General features: G+C 36.6%; 1 protein-coding gene across 1 annotated transcript in view; it reads right to left on the reverse strand.

The window, feature by feature from the left end:
- ANGPT1 (angiopoietin 1) overlaps nucleotides 1-21,358 on the reverse strand; it is a 327,917-nt gene that overhangs the window by 64,726 nt on the left and 241,833 nt on the right. The window contains 3 exon segments of the mRNA XM_020970198.2: nucleotides 111-277; nucleotides 17,269-17,294; nucleotides 17,297-17,369. Of these exon segments, the coding sequence (XP_020825857.1) occupies nucleotides 111-277; nucleotides 17,269-17,294; nucleotides 17,297-17,369 (266 nt within the window).

Raw genomic sequence — 21,358 nt, forward strand, 5'->3', positions numbered from 1 at the left:
CCAGACATAGCTTGAATTTGTGTAAAATTTTATGGTCTACAGTATGAATTCTGCAAATACAATGAGAACTTTTAATCAGCTCAATGAAAGCAATACAACAAAGTACTTACCTATAATTTTGCTTTTCATTTCCTATGTGAAATCTGTCATACAGTGAATATGCCCGGTTTCCTTCCCAGTCCATTAACTCAATTCTTAGAGAATATTGCCTCTGACTGGTAATTGCAAAAATAAACTCATTTCCCAGCCAGTATTCACCAGATGGATTACCAAAACCCTGGAAAAAATGTAGACGAAATGATTGTGTTAGAGTGAGGCTCTTTCAATTTAAATTTTACAGAATTTTTTGCATAATTAAAAAAAGTTTGAATAAAGAAGAGTGGCTTCTAAATGCTTTAGTGTGTTTCTGCTATTCTTCCCTCTATCCAGGCTTATGTGCAATATTTATAATAAACTTAATTTTCTTGGAATCCTGGAACATAGGGTGCTCTATTTAATAAAACTGATGTTTAATCAGAAAACCTTATTTCAACCTTTGCCAAGGATCTTTAAAATATAGTATTGCATATTGTCCATCTAGTAAGTGAAATGGATTGAGCACATTTTATTCTTTCTTTGATAAATTATCATCTGGAGAGACTTCATGCTATTATATAGATAACATTTTTCTTAGTGATATATGACTGCTATAGCCTACCTCCCAACTTGAATTTGTACTGCTAAATGGATTTCTGTCTGCAGAAGAAGGGCTTGGTGGTGAACCAAGCTTTCTGTGTGAGATTGGGTCCCTTTGTTACTTATTGTATACCAAAATAATCAGAATAACTCCCATTTGGGGAGATTCCCTTCCTTAATAAATATCTTATTACATGTAGTTTATTGTATCCATTTCTGCTTGCATATTGTTATCAACTTTCTTTGAAGAATCTTGAAATTACGTAGTGTGTTTAAAAAATCCAGTAGATTTCCACCCCTTTCCAAAGTAAATTTTGCAAAGAAGACTTACTGGACTTCCTTTCCCTGCAGTATGACAACAGTTCCTTCTAACAAAGTTATTAGTATCTACAAAGGAGAGGTTGCCTACTAATCCTGATACAGCATTCACTTACTTTTCAAGGTTACTGAATATGTGTTATCCTTCAGCTAATTATGAGAAACTGCTCAGTACACCCCTCCCATCCAGATAACTGCACTAATAACTAATATTTATACAGTACTTTAAGATTTATGAAGCACTTTACAAATATTATCTCATTTCATCCTCACAACAACCCTGGGAGGTAGGTAGTATTATTGCCTCATTTTACTGATGAGGATATTCAAGCAGGAGTGGTAAAGTGACCCGCCCAGTATCACACAGCTAATTGCTGAGGTTGGACTAGAACTCCTGGCTCTAGGTCCAGCACTCAATCCACTGTACTACCAGGCTGCCTACTTAACAGCAACATATATCTAAAGCAGCTAATATATTTGAATGTCTGCCAATCCTGAGTAGCCCAAAATACCAATCATGATTTCATAAAACACTGTCTACAAGCTCAGCCAAGTGTATTTTAGCCAATCAACTATTTTATAACCTTCAGGAACAAATTAAAAGGCAAAAATTTGTTGATAAATGATAACAGAAATAAGCCCCCTTTTCTCTCTATAAGGAGAAAACAACACACTTTCAAATTATACTCTGAAAAAGATCACTGCTGCTGATTAATTGTTGCCTGCCCTTCAAAGATGTAGGAAGTGATGGAAGCTAAGGCAGGACAATAGAGGCATTCACATTCTACTAGTCATCTCCATCATGATAAGCTCCAATTTGAAACTATAAGTTAAATATTGAGCTCTGGTTTTTTTTTCACATTTTGATAACATGGTGTTAACGCTTTGAATATTCATTTATTTACAGAGCATCCACTGCTAAGTACTGAGGAATAAACAAGAAATTGATAATCTTTTCAGCCTCTGAAATTATCCCCCCAAACTCAAGACACATTCTGAACATACATTTTCTTTGTGTAGTGCTGTAGGTACAGATGTAGCTATCAATAGAAGGTAGAGCAGATTTAGGCTGAATCTGAAGTGATCCCAGCATGTACTCATGGAATTGATATTTTTATTCAATATCTAAACAAGCTCACTTGTGATCTTTCTCCCCAAAGTGGAAAGTAGGGAAATTATTAATGTTAATATTACTATTAATATTTGTGTTAGTGATTAATGTAAGACCTTCTTTACTTGAATTTCTCATTAGCTAAGTTTTTACTATATTTGAACTGGGGAGCTACAAGGGGAAAATTCTGGGGCAATCATAGTAGCCTTTAATATATCAATACAAGTTATCATAAGGGAGAAAAGTGACAATTACTTCCAAGAATTCATAAATTTTCCCCTGAAGAAAGTTTTCTGCGGCAAGTATATATCTATATCTATGTATATATATCTTTGGCAAGTGACTCCTTTCCCTATTCCTTCTGCTATATCCTAAAATGTACTGTGTTTTTTATTGTATGGTAGCAAATACCCTATCCCATAATTAGACATCTATTCTAATCCATCCATCTATTCTTTCTAACATCAGAGTGCGGAAGATGACTGGAGATGCAAAGCCCTTATGACACTTGGGTCCCCATGAATGAAAATGAGCCAACTCTAAGTATACTTGACAAAGACAGAGAAGGAATACAAACTTGGGATCTATCCTTATTCTTAGTCTGGTCTTCTTGCCTTGCCCTCTTTTCTTTAGTCAGCTAAGCCAGATTTAGAGAGATACTAAATGTGAGAATATGTCTGCTTATCCAAAGCAAAGAATGATGAAGTGTTAAGTATTAGGTCATACATTTCCATGCTGTTGAAAGTCCTGTGTCAATAAAGTCTTTGGTCTTCCCAAGGGAAAAAAAGCAATGGTCTCAAGGAAGCCACAGAAATGGAATAACATTAGTGTCATTCTTCACAGAGATTTCATCCACGTTTCTGCATGCAAGGATGTGCCCTCCCCTTGAATTCAGATGAATATCTCTTCCTAAGCAGTCTGCCTTCCTGACTAAATATAAAGGATGAAGAAGCTGAATGGAAAGTGATGACATTCACTTTTTAGAGGTCAAATTCTATTACAACCATCTTTTTTCACCCCTTCCTTCCCAAAACCTTTCAAGCTGACAGAAGACCCATGATTCCACACCTGCTGTATTGTTGGACACTGAACATTTGTCTACATTGAGTCAAAGAGGGTGTCAAAGATAAGCCAGGGTGGGAATCCATTAATAGCCAAATTCAGTGATGGGGAAACAAAGATTTTGGAGTAAGGATGGAAAAAAAGGAAATCATTGGCACATTAAGAAATTTCCTCACACACAAAATCACCATTGTTAGAATCATAAAATGTCATATTAGAAAGGAACTTTAAAGATCATTTATTCCAAACCCTCCCCCTTTCTATAGATAAGGAAATGATTTCCCTATTGCACTGTTTATTTACTGTGGTGTAGGTTGTTCAGTAAATTCATTAGCTTTCCTCCCACCATCTGTTCACTTAATTCATATTTCTGATTTAAGATGACCTTTTCAGAAGGTTTACTGAGGAATAGTTTCATTTTTAAAAGATTCTTTTAAATTAAATCTATAAATTACATGAACTTTAAGTCACTCATTAACATTTATCATTATTCAAATGTAACATATTTGATAGACTGCTAATATACCAGGAATTCTTAAATAAGGGCAAAGAAGGGTTACTGAGTTTATTTGATTGAATCTGGCTATGTATGTTTGTCACAGATGTGGGAGTAATGATCCAAGGGTTTATTCTTTATAAAAATTTGACAGAAGCTGTCTTAATAATTTCAATGTGGATATTGTATGTGTACTACATTAGTAAAATGTTAATACTCTAAACATATATAAATATGGTTTTTGTATGTTTAGTACATGTATACATATACAAAACATCTTGTAATCAATAGTTTATAAAACTTGCCTACCCTACAGTTGAATATGTTCTTTTAACAAATGATCTCATATAGTGGACTCAAGCATTTGAAGTCAAAGGACCTGGATTCAAATGCTGGTTCTGTTGCCCTTTCCTTAGAGGCAACTAGGTGCTGCAGTGCACCAAGTGTTGGGCTTGGAATGAGGAAAACCTGAGTTCAAATCTGGTTTCGGACTCTTAATAGCTACATAAACTTGGGTAATTCATTTAACTTCTGTCTGCCTCAGTTTCCTCATCTAAAAAAATAGAAATAATAACACCTCTGCAACACCACAGGATTTAGTTGTAGGCTCTCTCTTCTTCCTCTTTCTGTTACTTGTGGGGATAAAACGAGTTAAGATTTGTAAAGCCTTTGTAAATCTTAAAGTGCTTTAAAAGTGTTGGTCATTATTATTCTTTTCTTAAAAAATTAATTTATTTTGCTTTATCAACCATTACTTCCATAAGTTTATGAGTTTTAAATTTTTCTCCCCCTCCCTCCCCATGTCCCTCCCCAAGATGGCATGCAATGTGATATAGGCTATACATATACATTCCTATTAAACATATTTTCACATTAGTGTTGTTGTAAGTAAGAATTAGAACCAATGGGAGGAACTGACAGAAAGAGGAAACAAAACACAACAGAAGAAAACAAAATAGCAAATAGTATGCTTTGATCTGCATTCAAACTCCACAGTTCTTTCTTTGGATGTGTATAGCACTTTCCATCATGAAGCCTTTAGAGATGTCTTAGATCCTCGTATTGCAGAGAAGGGTTAAATCTATCAATATTAGTCATCCCACAATGTGGCTGTTACTGTTACAATGTTCTCCTGGTTCTGCCCACTTCACTCAGCATCAGTCCATACAAATCTTTCCAGGTTTTTCTGAAGTCTGCCTGTTCATCATTTCTTATAGCACAATAGTATTCCTTTACAGTCATATACCACAACTTGTTCAGCCATTCCTCAATTGATGAGCATCCTCTCAATTTCCAATTATTTGCCACCACAAAAAGAGCTGCTATAAATATTTTTGTACACTTGTATGGGATACAGCCCTAGAAGTGGTATTGCTGGGTCAAAGGTATGCACATTTTTATAGCCCTTTGGGCATAGTTCCAAATAGCTCTCCAAAATGGTTAGATCATTTTACAACTCCACCAACAATGCATTAGTGTTCCAATTTTCCCACATCTTCTCTAACTTTTATCACTTTCTTGTTTTGTCATGTTAGCCAATCTGACAGGTGTGATGTGGTGCCTCAGAGTTGTTTTGATTTGCATTTCTCTAATCAATAGTGATTTAGAGCATTTTTTCATATGACTATAAATGGCTTTAATTTCTTCATCCGAGAACTTCCTGTTCACATCCTTTGACCATTTATCAATTGGGGAATGACTTGTATTCTTATAAATTTGTCTTAATTCTCTATATATTTTAGAGATGAAACCCTTATCAGCGACACTGGTTGTAAAACTTCTTTCCCAATTTTCTACTTTCCTTTTAATCTTGGTTGCATTGGCTCTGTTTGTACAAAAACTTTTCAATTTAATGTAATTCAGAGTTATCCATTTTGCATTTGGTAATATTCTCTATCTCCTGTTTGGTCATGAATTCTTCCTTTTCCATAAATCTGATAGGTAAACTATTCCTTGCTCTCCCAGTTTGCTTACAGTATCAGCCCATTATTATTCTTATTCTTCCTGATCAGACCTTGAATAACTAACTTCACTCATTTGGACCTTACTTTCCTTATCTCTAAAATAGTGTGGGTGGCTAGACTACTAGATTCTATCTAAGATCCCTCCAGTCTCTAAGATCCTATTATCATCACATTAAAAATGCATAGTTGGGGGGGCAGAGCCAAGATGGCTGAGTGAAAGCAGTGACTTGCTTGAGCTCTCCCCCAAACCCCTCCGAATACTCATAAAAAATGGCTCTAAACAAATTCTGAAGCAGCAGAACCCACAAAAACACAGAGCGAAACAAATTTCCAGCCCAAGACAACCTGGATGATTGATCAGAAAGCTGTATCGCGCTGGGCTGGGAGCGCAGCGCAGCGCGGCGTGGGTGGGCAGGCTGCAGCAAACGTGGAGCAGGCCTCAGAGGACTGAATCACGGGCAGCTGTGGAGGTTTCCAGACTTGTGGATACAAATGCCAAAGACAACTTAGAAGGTCAGTGGGAAAAGTCTGTTTCTGTCGGTGGTCAGAGAGGAAGGCAGGGTTTCAACTCCAATCCCCAAGAGCGTGGCCCTGGGGGGGGGGGGAGCTGCTTCCCAAGCTTCTGGCCCACAGACTGAGGGGGAATCCAGTGGCTGATCAGAGAGGGATCGCAGGGATCTCTTTGCCAGTGCTGAGGCAGGAATCTCTTGCTTTGCCCTTGTTTGGATCTGGGTCACAGTTCTGGGAGGCAGTGCTGGGGTGAGGAGGAGCACTGGCAAGGTGGAGCTTGTAGTGGCTGTGAAGAGGAGCCCCTCCTCACAGTTATGGGACAGAAAGGAATACCTGTGCTCACAGGCCAGGAAAGGAGCAAACACCTCACCCCTTATCATACCACCTTGGAAGAACTGAAAATTTACAGGTCCCTACAAGTATCTCTGAAAACAGCTACACAAACCCCTGAAGCTTGAGACAGTACACTCTCCACATTGGAAGCAGACTCTTACCTTAACAAAGGGTTCAAAACTAAAGTAATTGGCTGGCATCATGAGCAAGCAGCACAAAAAGAGTCAGACTATATTATCTTACTTTGGTGAAAAAGAAGATCAAAATATACAACCAGAAGAAGACAACAAAATCAAAGCTCCTACATCCAAAGCCTCCAAGAAAAAATATGAATCAGTCCCAGGCCTTGGAAGAGCTCAAAAGGGATTTTGAGAAGCAAGTAAGGGAAGCAGAGGAAAAACTGGGAAGAGAAATGAGAGTGATGCAAGAAAATCATGAAAAACAAGTCAACACGCTTGCTAAAGGAGACCCAAAAAATACTGAAGAAAATAACACCTTAAAAAACAGCCTAACCCAAATGGCAAAAGAGGTCCAAAAAGCCAAGGAGGAGAAAAATGCCCTAAAAAGAAAAATTGGCCAAATGGAAAAGGAAGTCCAAAAGATTACTGAAGAAAACACTTCGTTAAAAATTAGAATAGAGCAATTGGAAGACAGTGACTTTATGAGAAATCAAGACACTGTAAAAACAAATCCAAAAGAATGAAAAATTAGAAAACAATGTGAAATATCTCACTGGAAAAACAGCTGACCTGGAAAATAGATCCAGGAGAGAGAATTTAAAAATTATTGGACTATCTGAAAGCCATGATCAAAAAAAGAGCCTAGACATCATCTTTCTAGAAATTATCAAGGAAAACTGCCCTGGTATTTTAGAACCAGAGGGCAAAATAGAAATGGAAAGAATCCACAGATCTCCTCCTGAAAGAAATCCCCAAAGGAAAACTCCTAGGAATATTGTAGCCAAATTCCAGAGTTCCCAGGTCAAGGAGAAAATATTACAAGCTGCCAGAAGGAAACAATTCAAGTACTGTGGAAACACAATCAGGATAACACAAGATTTAGCAGCTTCTACATTAAAGGACCACAGGGCATGGAATATAATATTCTGGAGGGCAAAGGACATAGGATTACAACCAAGAATCACCTACCCAGCAAAACTGAGTATAATCCTTCAGGGGGAAAAATGGTCATTCAGTGAAATAGAGGACTTTCAAGCATTCTGATGAAAAGACCAGAGCTGAATAGAAAATTTGACTTTCAAATACAGGACTCAAGTGGAACATGAAGAGGTAAACAGGAAAGAGAAATCATAAGAGACTTATTAAGATTGAACTGTTTACATTCCTGCATGGAAAGATGATATTTGTAACTCATGAGACCTTTGTCAGTATTAGGGTAGTTGAAGGGAAAAAAATTATATGTATGTATGTAGATAGATAGAGAGGGCACAGGGTGAGTTGAAGATTAAGGGGTCATATCTGGAGAATAAAATTAAGGGATGAGAGAGGATTATATTTGGAGAAGAAGAAAAGGAGAGGTAGAATGGGGTAAATTATCTCACAAAAAAAAAAAAACCAAAACCAGAAAAGTCTCTTACAGTGCAGGGGAAACAGGGGAAGGTGAGAGGGAATGAGGGAATCTTATTCTCATAGGATTTGGCTTAAGGAGAGAATAACATACACATTCAATTGGGTATGGAAATCTGTCTTACCCTACAGGAAAATAGGGAGAGAAGGGGACAAGAGAGCAGGGGGTGATAGAGAGGAGGGCAGATTGGGAAAGAGGGTAATCAGAAGTAAATACTTCTGAGGAGGGACAGGGTCAAAAGAAAGAATAGAATAAATGGGAGGGCAGGATAGGATTAAGGGAAATAGAGTTAGTTTTTCACAACATGTCTACTAAAGAAGTGTTTTGCATAACTGCATATGTACAACCTATATTGAGTTGCTTGCCTTTTCAATGAGGATGGGTGGGGAGGGAGGAAGGGAGAAAATTTGGAACTCAAAGTTTTAAAAACACATGTTTTTTAAAAAAATGTTTTCACATGCAACTGGGAAATAAGAAATACAGGAAATGGGGTACAGAAGTCTATCCTGCCCTACAGGAAAATAGAAGGGGAAGGGGATAAGAGAAGGGAGGGGGGAGAGATAGAAGAGAAGGCAGACCAGGGGAAGGGGTAATCAGAATGCATGCCATCTTGGGGTGGGGGGAGGGGTGAGAAATTTGGAACTCAAAAACTTGTGGAAGTGAATATTGAAAACTAAAAATAAATAAATTTATATTTAAAAAAAACTAAGAAAAAATGCATAGTTAGTTTACTGTATTGTTATGTTTACTGTCTTGACTTCCTTAAGGTCACAAATTAGTAAATGTCTGATGCTACATTTGAACTCAGAAAGATGTGTCTTTCTGACTCCAGGACCAGACTCATTCTATGTATTGAACCACTTAGCTACCCAATACAATGATAAAATCAGGCATTGCTGAAGTATTCAAGTATTATTATGGTAAAATATGAAACAGAACTAGTTGGTTTCTTTTTACACCCCTAGCCCTCTCTACCTTGCCTCCCCAATGATGTGTAGGCTCTAACTTATTGTATTTCAACAAATATGTGTTTGTTGTATTGAAAAATAATGTATTTAAACAAATACATAATGCATAGGGTACTATACCATATTTGAGATCCTGAGAGACAGCATAAAGAAATCAGATAGTACTGGCCCTGGAGTCAGGGAAGATCTAGATTCAAATCCAACCTCTGAATGGATACTATACTTAGTATATGGAAAGTCATTTAACCACTTGGTGCTTCAAGCAACTCTCTGCCTAAAAGTTGCAGACCTACTATTGTGTAGGACTGACAGTAATTTAGCATTATTAAAGTTTTATTTTATTTCTGTCCTTATGAGAGTTTCCATACTAGATTTGGTAATGAGAATTTTCATACATGAATGAAATAGTAGTTCTACAATAAAAAGGAAGAAAAAAAAAAGACCCACCCAGTACACTTCATCCCCACCCCCAAACTCAAACCACCCTGCATTTATGATGTTAACTTATTCCAAAGGAGAGAGAGAGAGAGCGAGGAGAAGAGAAGAGAATATTTGTGGATGATAATCAGTGCAGTGAGAGGACAAGATACATGTATCAAAGATTCCTCTCACATTCCCTACCCTATGGGTCCGTAGATAAAATTATGTTTTGATTTCATATTTAGGGACACCTGTATATCTGCTTTTCATTACATAGGTTCTCTTCCCTTCCCCCTCACCCACTCCATATGTGTTAGGTATGTTGATGCTTATGGCTGAAACACAGGAAACATAAAATGCATTTTCATGAAATTATTTCTGGCACATATTCAGAGTTTTGCACTTAACTGCTTTAAGTAATTGTGTCATTTAGTTCAAGAGGGTTTTAAGTTCCCTAGGGAGATAAATTACACCTTTTACATATTAGTATATATCCCTTAGGCACCTAGCGCAGAGTTACACACATATCCAGTGTCCAGTAAATACAGGGCAGGGAAGACAAGAGAAAAGAGAGAAAAAGGAGAAGAGAAGAGAGGAGAGGAGAGGGAAAAATAAACAAAGAAAGAAGAGGAGAGAAGAAAATAAAAAAGAGCAGAGTGGTAGAAACAAAGGAGTAAGAAAAGAGAAAAAGAGAGAAAGGAGCTAGAGAAGGAAAGAAAGAGGAAGGGAGGGAAGAAAAGAAGGAAAGCAAGAAGTGAGGAAGGAAAGAGGGAGAGAAGGAAGGAGGGAAGGAAGCAAGGAAGGAGGAAAGGAGGGAAGGAAGGATAAAATGTCAGACCATTATGTTTGTGAATAATATCTGTGGATATTATGCTATTACACTGTAATGACCTTGCTCAGTTATCTGGAACTCTGATATGAAAAGGTTTATTACCATGGTTCAGACACTACATTTATCTTAGATGGCAAATTGTCATTCAAGATCATTTCACTCCTTATTATAACAATCAAAATAAAAATAATGGAATTTTGCTTAAAACTAATACTAGTCTAAAAATGAACAATAAAACTCTAGAGACCACTTTTGCTCAAAAAATGTATTAATAGGAAAGAAAAAAATTACTTTTCATTGGCTTTGCCAAAACCTGGAGGAATATCCAATTTGCTTTATGTTGTTCCAAGTTCATAAAACAATTATCTCTGTTACTTTATTTATTGTGCTTGATAATGCTCATAGGAAGTGTTGACTTTTTATAGACGAAACAAATTGAAACCAGACACACTTGGTATATCCTATGGGGTTCATCTTCCGTTAGACAAATCACTACAGAAAATAGCTAACAAGTCAGTCTGTATAGAAGCTTTGCCTTTCCAGAGGCCATAGAGTAAAATTAGGCAGCTTCCCTCTCCCACTGCTGAGGAACTCAGCATAGGTCTTTGAAAGTTTAAAGGAAAATCCAGAAGACCTTTTTATTTCAAATACTTCCAATTATGCTTGCTATTCCTCTCATTCATTGATATTCTCCTATTGCCAATGGTCTTTAATTTCTGGAACAAAAAAAATCCAATGACACAGAGCATGGGCTCAAATTTTTGTGTCAATAAGAAACACTGTACAAAGTGGACATTGTTTATATTTGTATTTATCCTTTTCACAGTGCAGAAGTCAATGTTGGGTAGTAAATTAGAGCCTTGTGGTATGATTATCACAGAATCACAGAATCTCAGAGAGGAAAGAGGCCTCAGTGGTTATATCTAGTCCAACTCCTACCTGAATTTGAAATCCTGTTAAAACATTCTTGAAACAAATAGGTATCCAAATTCTGCTCCAAACACTTCCCATAATGAGGAAGCTAACATTTCTGTTATTCACTAAGTGTTTCCTTGCATCAAGCCAAAATCGGCCTCCAGCTTTCATCCAATGAAACTAGTTCCACCCTTCCCTGGGCCAAATAGAACATGGATAATCCATCTTCAACATGGCAGCCCTTCAAATATTTAGATACATCTATCATCTTTTCTGCCCCCAGATCTTATCTTCTACAGGCTAAATATTCCATTTCACTCAACAGAAACTCTCACACAGCATAGTCTCCATACAACCACATAGCCCCCTTCCTCTAGATGGATGCCCTCACATAGTCAATGGCAATACTGTAAAGCAGATAGATAGATTGATAGAGAGACAGACAGACAGATAAGTAAATGGCTAAATCATTTATTAATCACTTACTATGTGCCAGGCACAGTTCCAATATTAGCAATTGTTACTGGGGCAGTGTGCAAAATCAGTACTCTTTTGGTTGGAAAAAAGTTTGTATCCTTTCCTCAATAGTCTGTTAATAAAGCAAGCAGGCCAGACAGACCTCCTTGTCTTTGCAAATCAGCAGGGGTATTGACTTTAATGAATCTGAAGAGATTCAAGTCTCTTCATGATAGAAACCAAGTAAAAGCAAAACTAGTGAAAGTGTCTCCTAGGCTAAGGCTAAACTCCATGCATCACATATTTCAGTGGTATCTTTCACAATGTGAGAACTTTTAAAATGCCAATGAGAACATCTGTTTTTACTGTCTGTGTTGGTAGGCTTTGTTTATTTCTCTGAGAACGTGTAACTTTTATGAGAGGAGCCTAGGTTTAGGGCTCAAAGGGACATTAAAGGGTATCGACTGTGACCCTCACATTTTATAGGTAAGGAAACTGAAAACCCCAGAGGTTAAGAGACTTGTGGAGAGCCACAAAAGTAGTAAGCAACAGAGTGGGGAATGAAACCCAGGTCCTCGGATTCCAAACCCACGACTATGTCCATTGTAGCATTCTTCCGCTATACCAATGGTGTAACAGACAGGTAGTTTTCCACTTTCCCTGACAATGCATTCCATCTCCTGGGGCGTAGAGGTCAGTCTTAGACAATTTTGTACACTGAAATTATCAGGAAGAATCACAGAGTAGCATTTCACATAACACTAGAGGAGAGAAGTGTAAAAACATTATAATGAACACCTGTTAATTACCTAATCTTTGTAGATACAAAAGTTTAGATCAGATCCTTTCTTTGCAGGCCAGGGTGGCAACTGGGGCCTTTTCCATCTCTTATCTAGACTACTGCCATAGTCTTCTAGTTGGTTTTAGGTTTCCCAAACACACCTTCCAAACTGCAAAAAATAATCTTCCCAAGTACAATCATGTCATTCCTCAGTTCAAGAAGTTTCATTTGCCCTCTAATTCATCCAGGATAAAATATAAATTCCTTAGCTCAGCATTAAAAAACTTTCACAATCTGGTTCAAGTCCATCTTTTCAGGTTAAATGCATATTTATTCCCATCATGCATTTCTTTTTTCATTTCAACCAAACCATCCTATTTGCCCTTACCTGAACTTAGCCTGACATCTCTCACCTCCTTGCCTTTGTCAGGCTTTCACGTCTGGAATGCACTTCCTCCTCACAGTTGCCTCTTCAAATCCCTAGCTTCCATCAAGTCTCAGTTTATGTACCTTCTCTCACAGGAAGTCTTTCCTCATTGATTTTGTTGTTAATTCTCTCTCTTGTTAGCTCCATTTATGATGTATGTAATTATCTACTTACAGGTATGCCTTGAAGGTAGGAGTTCTTTTTCATTTTGTCTTTTGATCTCCAGAGCTTACTACATGGTGGATGCTTAATAAATGCTTGTTGGATCTGATTGAATTGACATAAAAATACTTTGTGGCCATTTTTTCAAATTGGAAATACAAGGAGCTTTTATTTTCTCAAAGGACGTATGCCCTAAACCTCAAGAGCAGACAGTTAATTTTACAATGAAGCAAAGTTGGTAAGGCTGACATAGAAAATTACTACATTTTTTTTTCAGGCAAAAGATCAGTTCTGAAGGAAGCCATTGATAGACACATGTTTTAGTGTAAGCAATGCAAGTTAAATCAAGGCAATCAACTCTTATAATAGTAATATTATTTCTTCCCTCACTTCTGTCCTAATGGCCTCAGCTATCAGCAATGTCACTCTTCTTGAATATTGTGGAAGTAACATATATCTGAAATGCTTTAAAAGTTTGAGCATATTAAAAGAAAATAACAGTATGAAAATACTCCTTGTCAAACATAAGTTGATTTCCTTAAAAGGCAAAGACTCCAGTATAACTTAAGCAACATTCCAATAATGAAAAATCATTTCCTCAAAATGAAGATTTTTGGTAAATACTTAAAAAGACATGGATCAATTCCATGCTTTGCATGTCACTCTTCTTTTATATGTCGTTTGTCAAGGCAAGTGACATGATATGGTATATTTGTATTACTAGTGAGAAAAATATTTGCAGGGATGTGATCACTTCCCCACCTACCCCCATTTGTTGAGTGTTATCAACCTAATGTGATTCTAATTAAATTCACAAATACATCTGTACACATCGATATTTCTACATCTACATTCAAAATCTGTTCACATCTCATTCCATATCCTGCAAATTCTAGTTCAATGGAAAATTGGTATTTATGCTAATGATGAATGTATGCACCCCTTACATAGCTCATAAGTGAATATTAAATAGTGAAGGAAATGAGAGTCATCATGAGAATGAAGAATAATTTTAGGAAGGAGATGGTATAAAAAGAGAGAATGAAAGGAAGTTTTGATCAAATAAAGGAAACTATGTCCATAGTGTCTGTATTTTAATGTTTGTGTTGGTGTGTATACATATATGTGTATACGATACACTGGCATACTATATAACCGATTTACAAATATGATGTCAAATTTCTTTTTGAATAATGCTTATCATCTTTTGCTGATCTATTAGTTGAGTAATTATATCAGAAAAGGAAATGAAGCTAGTTCTGATTCACTCTTAGTGACCACCACTATCTTTCTGAAGCAATAACAATATATTTAATAATCCTTTCTAGAACTTTTCTGGGCTTTTATGTGACATTCATCCTTTTATAAAAAACTTGTTTCCTCCTAGTGTAAGCCAGCACTTTTGTTCATTTCCAGTACTATGCTATCTCTCATTTCTTATGATTTCTAAAAAAAAAAAATAACCTAGTGATGCTCTGATCATTTCTAACTCTTTCATTGCTCCAGGAAGTATTTTTTTTTCTGAAAATGAGACTTGAAACAATTTCAAGTCATTTACAATTAGTCATTTCTTTACTGTTATCTCGGATAAATCTAATGTCCATTGTGACTTAACCATGTTTGTTCTACTGTTACTAATTTGAAACCCATTTTCCTTAATAGAGATAAAGTAAGAATAACATTCTAATACATAACTCCGATAACATCAGTCCCCATTGTTCTTCCTCCCCAAATAATGTGTAAAGTCTTATCTTGGCATTGATATCCAAGACCCTCCAAAACTTCAGGCAATATCTTTCCAGCCTTCTTTCCCACTTAGAATCACAAAATCACAAAAGTCAAGATCTAGAAGATCTCCAAAGGTCATATAGTCCAATCTGTACCTTAAAATACAATCCCTCTATGTCACACAAAAAAGTGGTCATCTAGCCTGTGATTGAAGAATCCCCTGTTCTCAGGCAGTACATTCTACCAATAAATTATATGAACTATCTACAAACCTTTGACTTATTCAAACATGAACCACATTTTCCAACTCACATTTATCTTTTGTCATCACAGAATCACAGATTCTCAAAGTTAAAAGGGACCATGGTAGTTATCTAGCTCAGCCATCCTTCCTGAGCCCAATTTAACATTGATCTCAATAAATATGTAAATGCATAGTGAACTTGTTTTGAGAATCTTGTCAAGTTCTTCATGGAATTTCTCTACTTCATTCTTATGCAATAGATGTTGGTCCAAACACCACAATTATCTTCATGGTAGTCATTTTGCTCATGTTCAGTCACCAGCAGTGCAATGCAAAATCGATCAGTGACAATTATTTATTAGGCTCCTACTATGTGCCAGGCACTGTGCTAAGTACAGGGGTTACACAGAGATAGAATTAAACAATCCATACTTTCAAGGTGTTTACATTTTAATGGGGGGTGAAGACAATAAGGGCATATTAATTATATATGTAGCATATATATATATATATACATATACATATGTGTACAAAGTTAATAAATACATAAACATACAAAGGAATTAAATATGAGATAGTCTGGGAGGAAAATCACTAGAAGTTTGGGGTGGGGGAATCAGGAAAGACTTCATGAAGAATATGGTGCTTGAATTTCATCTTAAAGGATGACAGGGATTCTGTAAGGTCACATTAAAGAGCAGTTGCATTCCAGGAATAGGGGATGGCCAGACCAACCATGCTATGTTTCAGTTGGATTTGAGTTCAGGTATAACCAATATTTCCAGTTCATTTTGTCTTTCTTCCAAAGGATCAATTTCTACTAAGAAAGCTTTGTCATTATAGTATTTCTTCATGGTTATTTTTCAGTTTCAGTTATGTTTCAGTCATGTCTGACTCTTCCAGACCCCATTTGAGGTTTTCTTGGCAGAGATACTAAAATGGTGTACCATTTATTCTCCAATTCATTTTACAGATGAGGAAACTGAGGCAAACAGGGTTAAGTAACTTGCCCTGCTAGTAAGTGTCTGAGGTTAGACTTGAACTCAAGAAGATGAGTCTTTTTGATTTTAGGCCTGACACTCAATCCACTGCCCTACTTAGCTGTACCAAAAACCAATTAAATTTAGAAAAACAATACTCTTCCAGAGCCATAGATTATACCAATTTATGTCATTGGTTACTTAGAGAAGGCATGAGGGTGTGTGTGTGTGTGTGTGTGTGTGTGTGCGTGTGCACACGCAATTTAGCTTAAATTCATTAAAGCTACTAGAAAAATAACTCAATATATTTCTGTTGCTGATGGCAAGTCATTACCATTATCATCTATATTTAAACATAGATGGAAAAGGCTAATATGGATGTAAACTGCCATGAATAAAAAAGAGGTTAAAATTTCACAGTCATCTATTGCCAAAAATATCCCCTGTACAAAAAGAGGTAAAATTTTAATCTGACATTTAAACATGCACTTATTAAGCACTTACTGTAACTAAGGTGCTGTGCAAGGCTCTACAAAGGGTGGGGAATCTGAGGCCTTGAGGCCACATGTGGCCCTCTAGATTCTTAAGTGTGGCCCTTTGACTGATTCCAAACTTCACAGAACAAATGCCTTAATAAAAAGATTTGTTCTATAAAACTTGGATTTGGTCAAAAGGTTGCACACGAGGACCTAGAAGGCCACATGTGGCCTTGAGGTTGTAGGTGCCCCAGCCCCGTGCCTAGACATTCAGAGAAAAATAAAATAGTCTGCTTTTAAGGGGCTTACATTTTACTAGCAAGATATATTTTGTACATGAAATAAATTAAAAAGTATGTATAAAATAATATCCTTTGTAAGTCACATATTCCTTTTGAGAGAGGCAGGGAAATGAATAGAAAAACAAAGGAAGTAATTCCCAGAAATTAGGTATTCATTTCTAGGTGTGAAGTAGGGAACTGACCCCAATGTTTTTGATTATTAAAAGACGCTCACATTGAGATGACTGGAAGCCTAAATGCAGTCAGCATTCTACTAATTGGCTCAATACATCATCTCACTCAAAGATTCTTTCATAATATGCACATATGAGACTCATTGCCTAAAATTAGCTTGTGTGTTGTGTGTGAGGGAAACATCACTATCATAGACAAAATGTGTTTTCTACTAGAAAGTTACTCCAGAGATGGCTTAAAATAACGGGGATTATGTTACTGATTCTTGTTTGTTTGAGCGTGGGATAGTGTAATGGAAGTAACTTGAAATAAAACATCCCAAACTACGAGAAATGCATTTCTCTTACCATTTTATATTCCTTCCATCCTCTTTGAAATCAAGACTCCCATCTTCACGATGTTGTATTACTGTCCAACCTCCTCCTGTAAGCTCCATATTGCAAAATACCTATAAAAAACAATAGGGGAAGAATGGCACATCGACATTGCATTGGTATCCACAGAAGATGAAAGAAACATGAAACAGAAAATTTTTAGTAGTAAAAATCGGCTAGGTTGAGTCTCAAGGATAAAGGTCACAAGGTTGAAATACCATATTTGCTACTTACTTGCTGTGTAAGTAAGCCCACAGACAATACACAGACTTTTGGCAAGTCATCAGATTTCTTTGGGCTTCAGTATTCTCATTTATAACATAAATGTGTTGGATGAAATAATCTCAGAGGTTTTTTTTAGCTCTGAGTTATGGAATTCTGTGATAAATAATTGATTTGATTTTCTTATTGACCAAACTAGATTTGATCAACTCCATAGAACATTTAACATCAAGACTGAAAATAATGCTAAATTAACTACATGAAAAGTAGCAGGCTTGACAGTCTTAAATAAACTTGAGAATATGAAACGTAAGAAAAAAATGAACATAAGATCATTGGATTTTAGAGATGGAAGGGACCTTAAACAACACTTAATTCAACTTCTCTATTTTACAGATAAGGAAACTGAGGCCTAGAGATATTAAGCAACTTGCCCCAGGTCATACAGTAAGTATCCAAAGAGAATTAGAATTCAGGTCTTCTTATTGCAAATTCATTATTCTTTGTTGTATGCCATTCTACCCATCTTAATCTGTAATTTGTATGTATACAAGTGTATATGTGTATGTATATAAAATATATGCGTATATGCATACACACACACACACACACACACAGAAAATAAAAAGCTTTTCTTCTAACAAAGTTTTAAAATCACATGCTAGCATAAGTCAAATATAATAGTTGTTCTGATCCATTAAACACTATTAGAAACCAAATTTGGCACATTGGGTGACTTTTATTCCCAAACAGAGGACGGAGGAATATGACCTGTTGTGGTCCTTTTGACAGGGTCACACTTTCTTTCCTATGTGGAAAAGCTATTCTAACCTTCTACACACTTGTGTGTGCTTCAATTGTTCTAAAAGCCCCAGTATTTATTCATAAGTTGATGTATTTCCCCCCAGAGTCCTAGAGAGAAGGAAAACATATGTAGCATATAATGGCCTTTGGAGAGCAATCTCTGTTTTCAGAGTAGTGTGTAGAGTAGTAGCCGCCTGATAATTCAAGACCATCTATGGGGATGATAATTCCCTTGTGTTGCTGAATCAGCAAATCACTGGAACATTTCTGTGGCTGGCTAAAGGTGTGGGTGTGAAGCAATAGCAGTAGTTTGTGTGGACACACAGAACGCAAAGTTTCAATTCAGGGAAAAACCTCAAACTGTCCCCTAAGGCAATGAGTGGGGACCAAAAGAGGGACAGGGGTCTGAAAGCAGTAGTCACAATCCTGGTCCAAAACACAGGACTGCCAATATATTTACTGTGAAATGGACCATTGATCTCTAGACACACAGAATGTTAGAGCTGGAAGGGACTTTGAATATCATCTAGTCTAACCTCTTTATTCTACAGGTAAAAGAAATTTTAAAATAAGTACATTAAGGGCAGCTAGATGGCACATTGGATATAGCACTGGGCTTGGAATCAGAAAGACTCATCTTCATGAGTTCAAATCTGGCCTCAGACCTTTACTAGCTGTGGGATCCTGTGCAAGTCATTTTACCTTGTTTGACTCAGTTTCCTCATCTGTAAAATGAGTTGGAGAAGAAAATGGCAAACCACTCCAGTATCTTTGCCAAGAAAACCCCAAATGGAGTCATGGAGAGTCTTACATGATTGAAACAATTGAACAACAGCAGCAAAGAGAAGAGAGATTAAATTTAGAGCCAGGAAGAGCTGGGTTCAAATCTCACCTCTGTTATTTACTGACAGGCTATCTAAGCCCAGAGAAGTCCCTTCCTATTCTGTGTAAAATGAGGAAGTGGTACTAGGTGGCTTCTAAGGTACCTTTTAGCTCTAAATCTATGATCTTCTAAGAGTCAGAGAGGTGACTTGACGTGCCCAGTATCACAGGGCAAAGTAGTGGCAAAATGGGGGCAGAGCCTTCCCTCTGTCCTCCCCTCCCTCCCCTCTTCTCTTTCTTCCTTTCTTAGGTCCACTCTACTTTATGTAACCTATGTTTTAGGAAATTTAGGAATATTTTGCTATTCCCCGATCACAAACTACACTGTCTGCCCCACACCCAAATTACTCTTGTGAAATATGAAGTTACTTGGCCTCACAGATCACAGATCTGGCTTGACAACAAATATCTTAGTTCCACTGTGTGTTTGAAGTTTCATATCAAGAACTTCTTTAAAAATAGAGAGGAAGAAATGGGATTCTCCGGTTTTGTGCTTAACTTTTTAAATAACTGAAAACTCAAGGATAGCTTCCTATTTCAAAAAGATGTAATTTTTCCAAAAATAAATATGGAGGCAGGGGTGGAACTGGATGCTGCCAATGCATCTGTCTTTGAAATTCAGTTCCTTGTTGGATTACTGTACATTATTGCCCATGTTACTGTTGGAATAATACACACTGTCGTTCAACTGATGCACTTTATTTACGTGAGAGCAAAAGCTAGCCCCATATAGTCCTTACTACTCTATAACTTTATGTCATAAGCAAATTAGTCTAGTTTACCTCAAACAGGCATGGGGGCATCTTTGTTCACACCGATGCCTTAACTTCAAATGCTCTCCCTTTGTATAGTCCCTACCTATCTCAACTCTTCTCATCTCTCACAGACCTTCTGATAGGCTTCCTCTGCAATGAAATTTTCATTGATTGGGATTTTTCTGTTCCTTCTCTGAACTATTATAACCATTAGTTTATATGACTTATATGCCACTTATTTTATATTTGCTTCTAGTTCTTGGTTCATAGTAAGCAACCCAATAAAAAATTTCCATTCATTCATTTATTCTACTATTATTATATTGTTCATATCTTAGTTATTCTCATTTGATTATAAGTTCCTTGGGGGCAGTGATCATCTCTTACTTATATTTGCATTCCATAAAGTGCTTTGTACATAGAAGACAATAAATGTTTTTGAATAAATAAAAAGGAATCAATAATGTGCACATGTAGTTTCAGTGACTAAAACTTTTGCTTCATTGGGATAGAATTACTGACCAGCTTATATCTATAGTTTATTTGCATATATCATATTTTCTTGATATTCTTTTTTTACTTAAGAATTTTCAGCCACTTAACCTATTACAATAAATGCCTTTTTATAAACTTCAAATATAAAAATATTATGTCCTGAGAGAAATGTGTTCTCCCACCAGTCTAGTTGATTTAATCACAGAAACTAAGAGTGAACTTGTAACAGAGCCTAGAAGATATTAAAGTTGTTAATGTGTTAAATGAAATGCTAATATATATCTAGGCCTTGTTGCCTCTTTATGAAGTGTGAAGGATGATGAAATTACAGGGGCAATTTGGCTGAAGATTGACTCCAAATCTGGTGGTCTTCTGAAGACAGTCTGGCCTGAAGCAGCTTCAAGGAGTATGATCTCTGACAGAAGAGAAGGGAGCTGAGTAAGGATTTAAGACAGAAGTTCTGGTAATCTAGAGTAGAACAGCCAATAAAAATAGACCTAGGGACCAAAAATGAGCCACTTGCCCAGCAGAGATGCTACCCAAGGGGAGCAACGTATAATTATCACAAAAAAGAAAGGATACTAGCCCTACAATACTAGTGACATAAGTTTTTTGGTCATGTGTTTTCTGTATGTATGTTTCTCACTACTAATGTACTCAGATTGTGCCCACTCTTCCCACCAATTTTGTGGCATCTTGAAAATTGCTTTTGCTTTGAGATAATTGTCTCTACTAGACAACTATTAAAGGTAAGTGCATTGGTAGGTGAATCATGAGCTTTAGTTTTAGGAAGATGTACCACAGGGCATACTTTAACCCTGATAGGTAATAGTAGCCCTTTTAGAGAACCAACCACAGAGTTCAAGAACAAGTATGACTACAGATTGGGAGGCAGAACTCAAAGA

Source organism: Phascolarctos cinereus, unplaced genomic scaffold (assembly GCF_003287225.1).
Source record: "Phascolarctos cinereus isolate Bilbo 61053 unplaced genomic scaffold, phaCin_HiC Scaffold_4;HRSCAF=312, whole genome shotgun sequence".
Taxonomy (NCBI): domain Eukaryota; kingdom Metazoa; phylum Chordata; class Mammalia; order Diprotodontia; family Phascolarctidae; genus Phascolarctos; species Phascolarctos cinereus.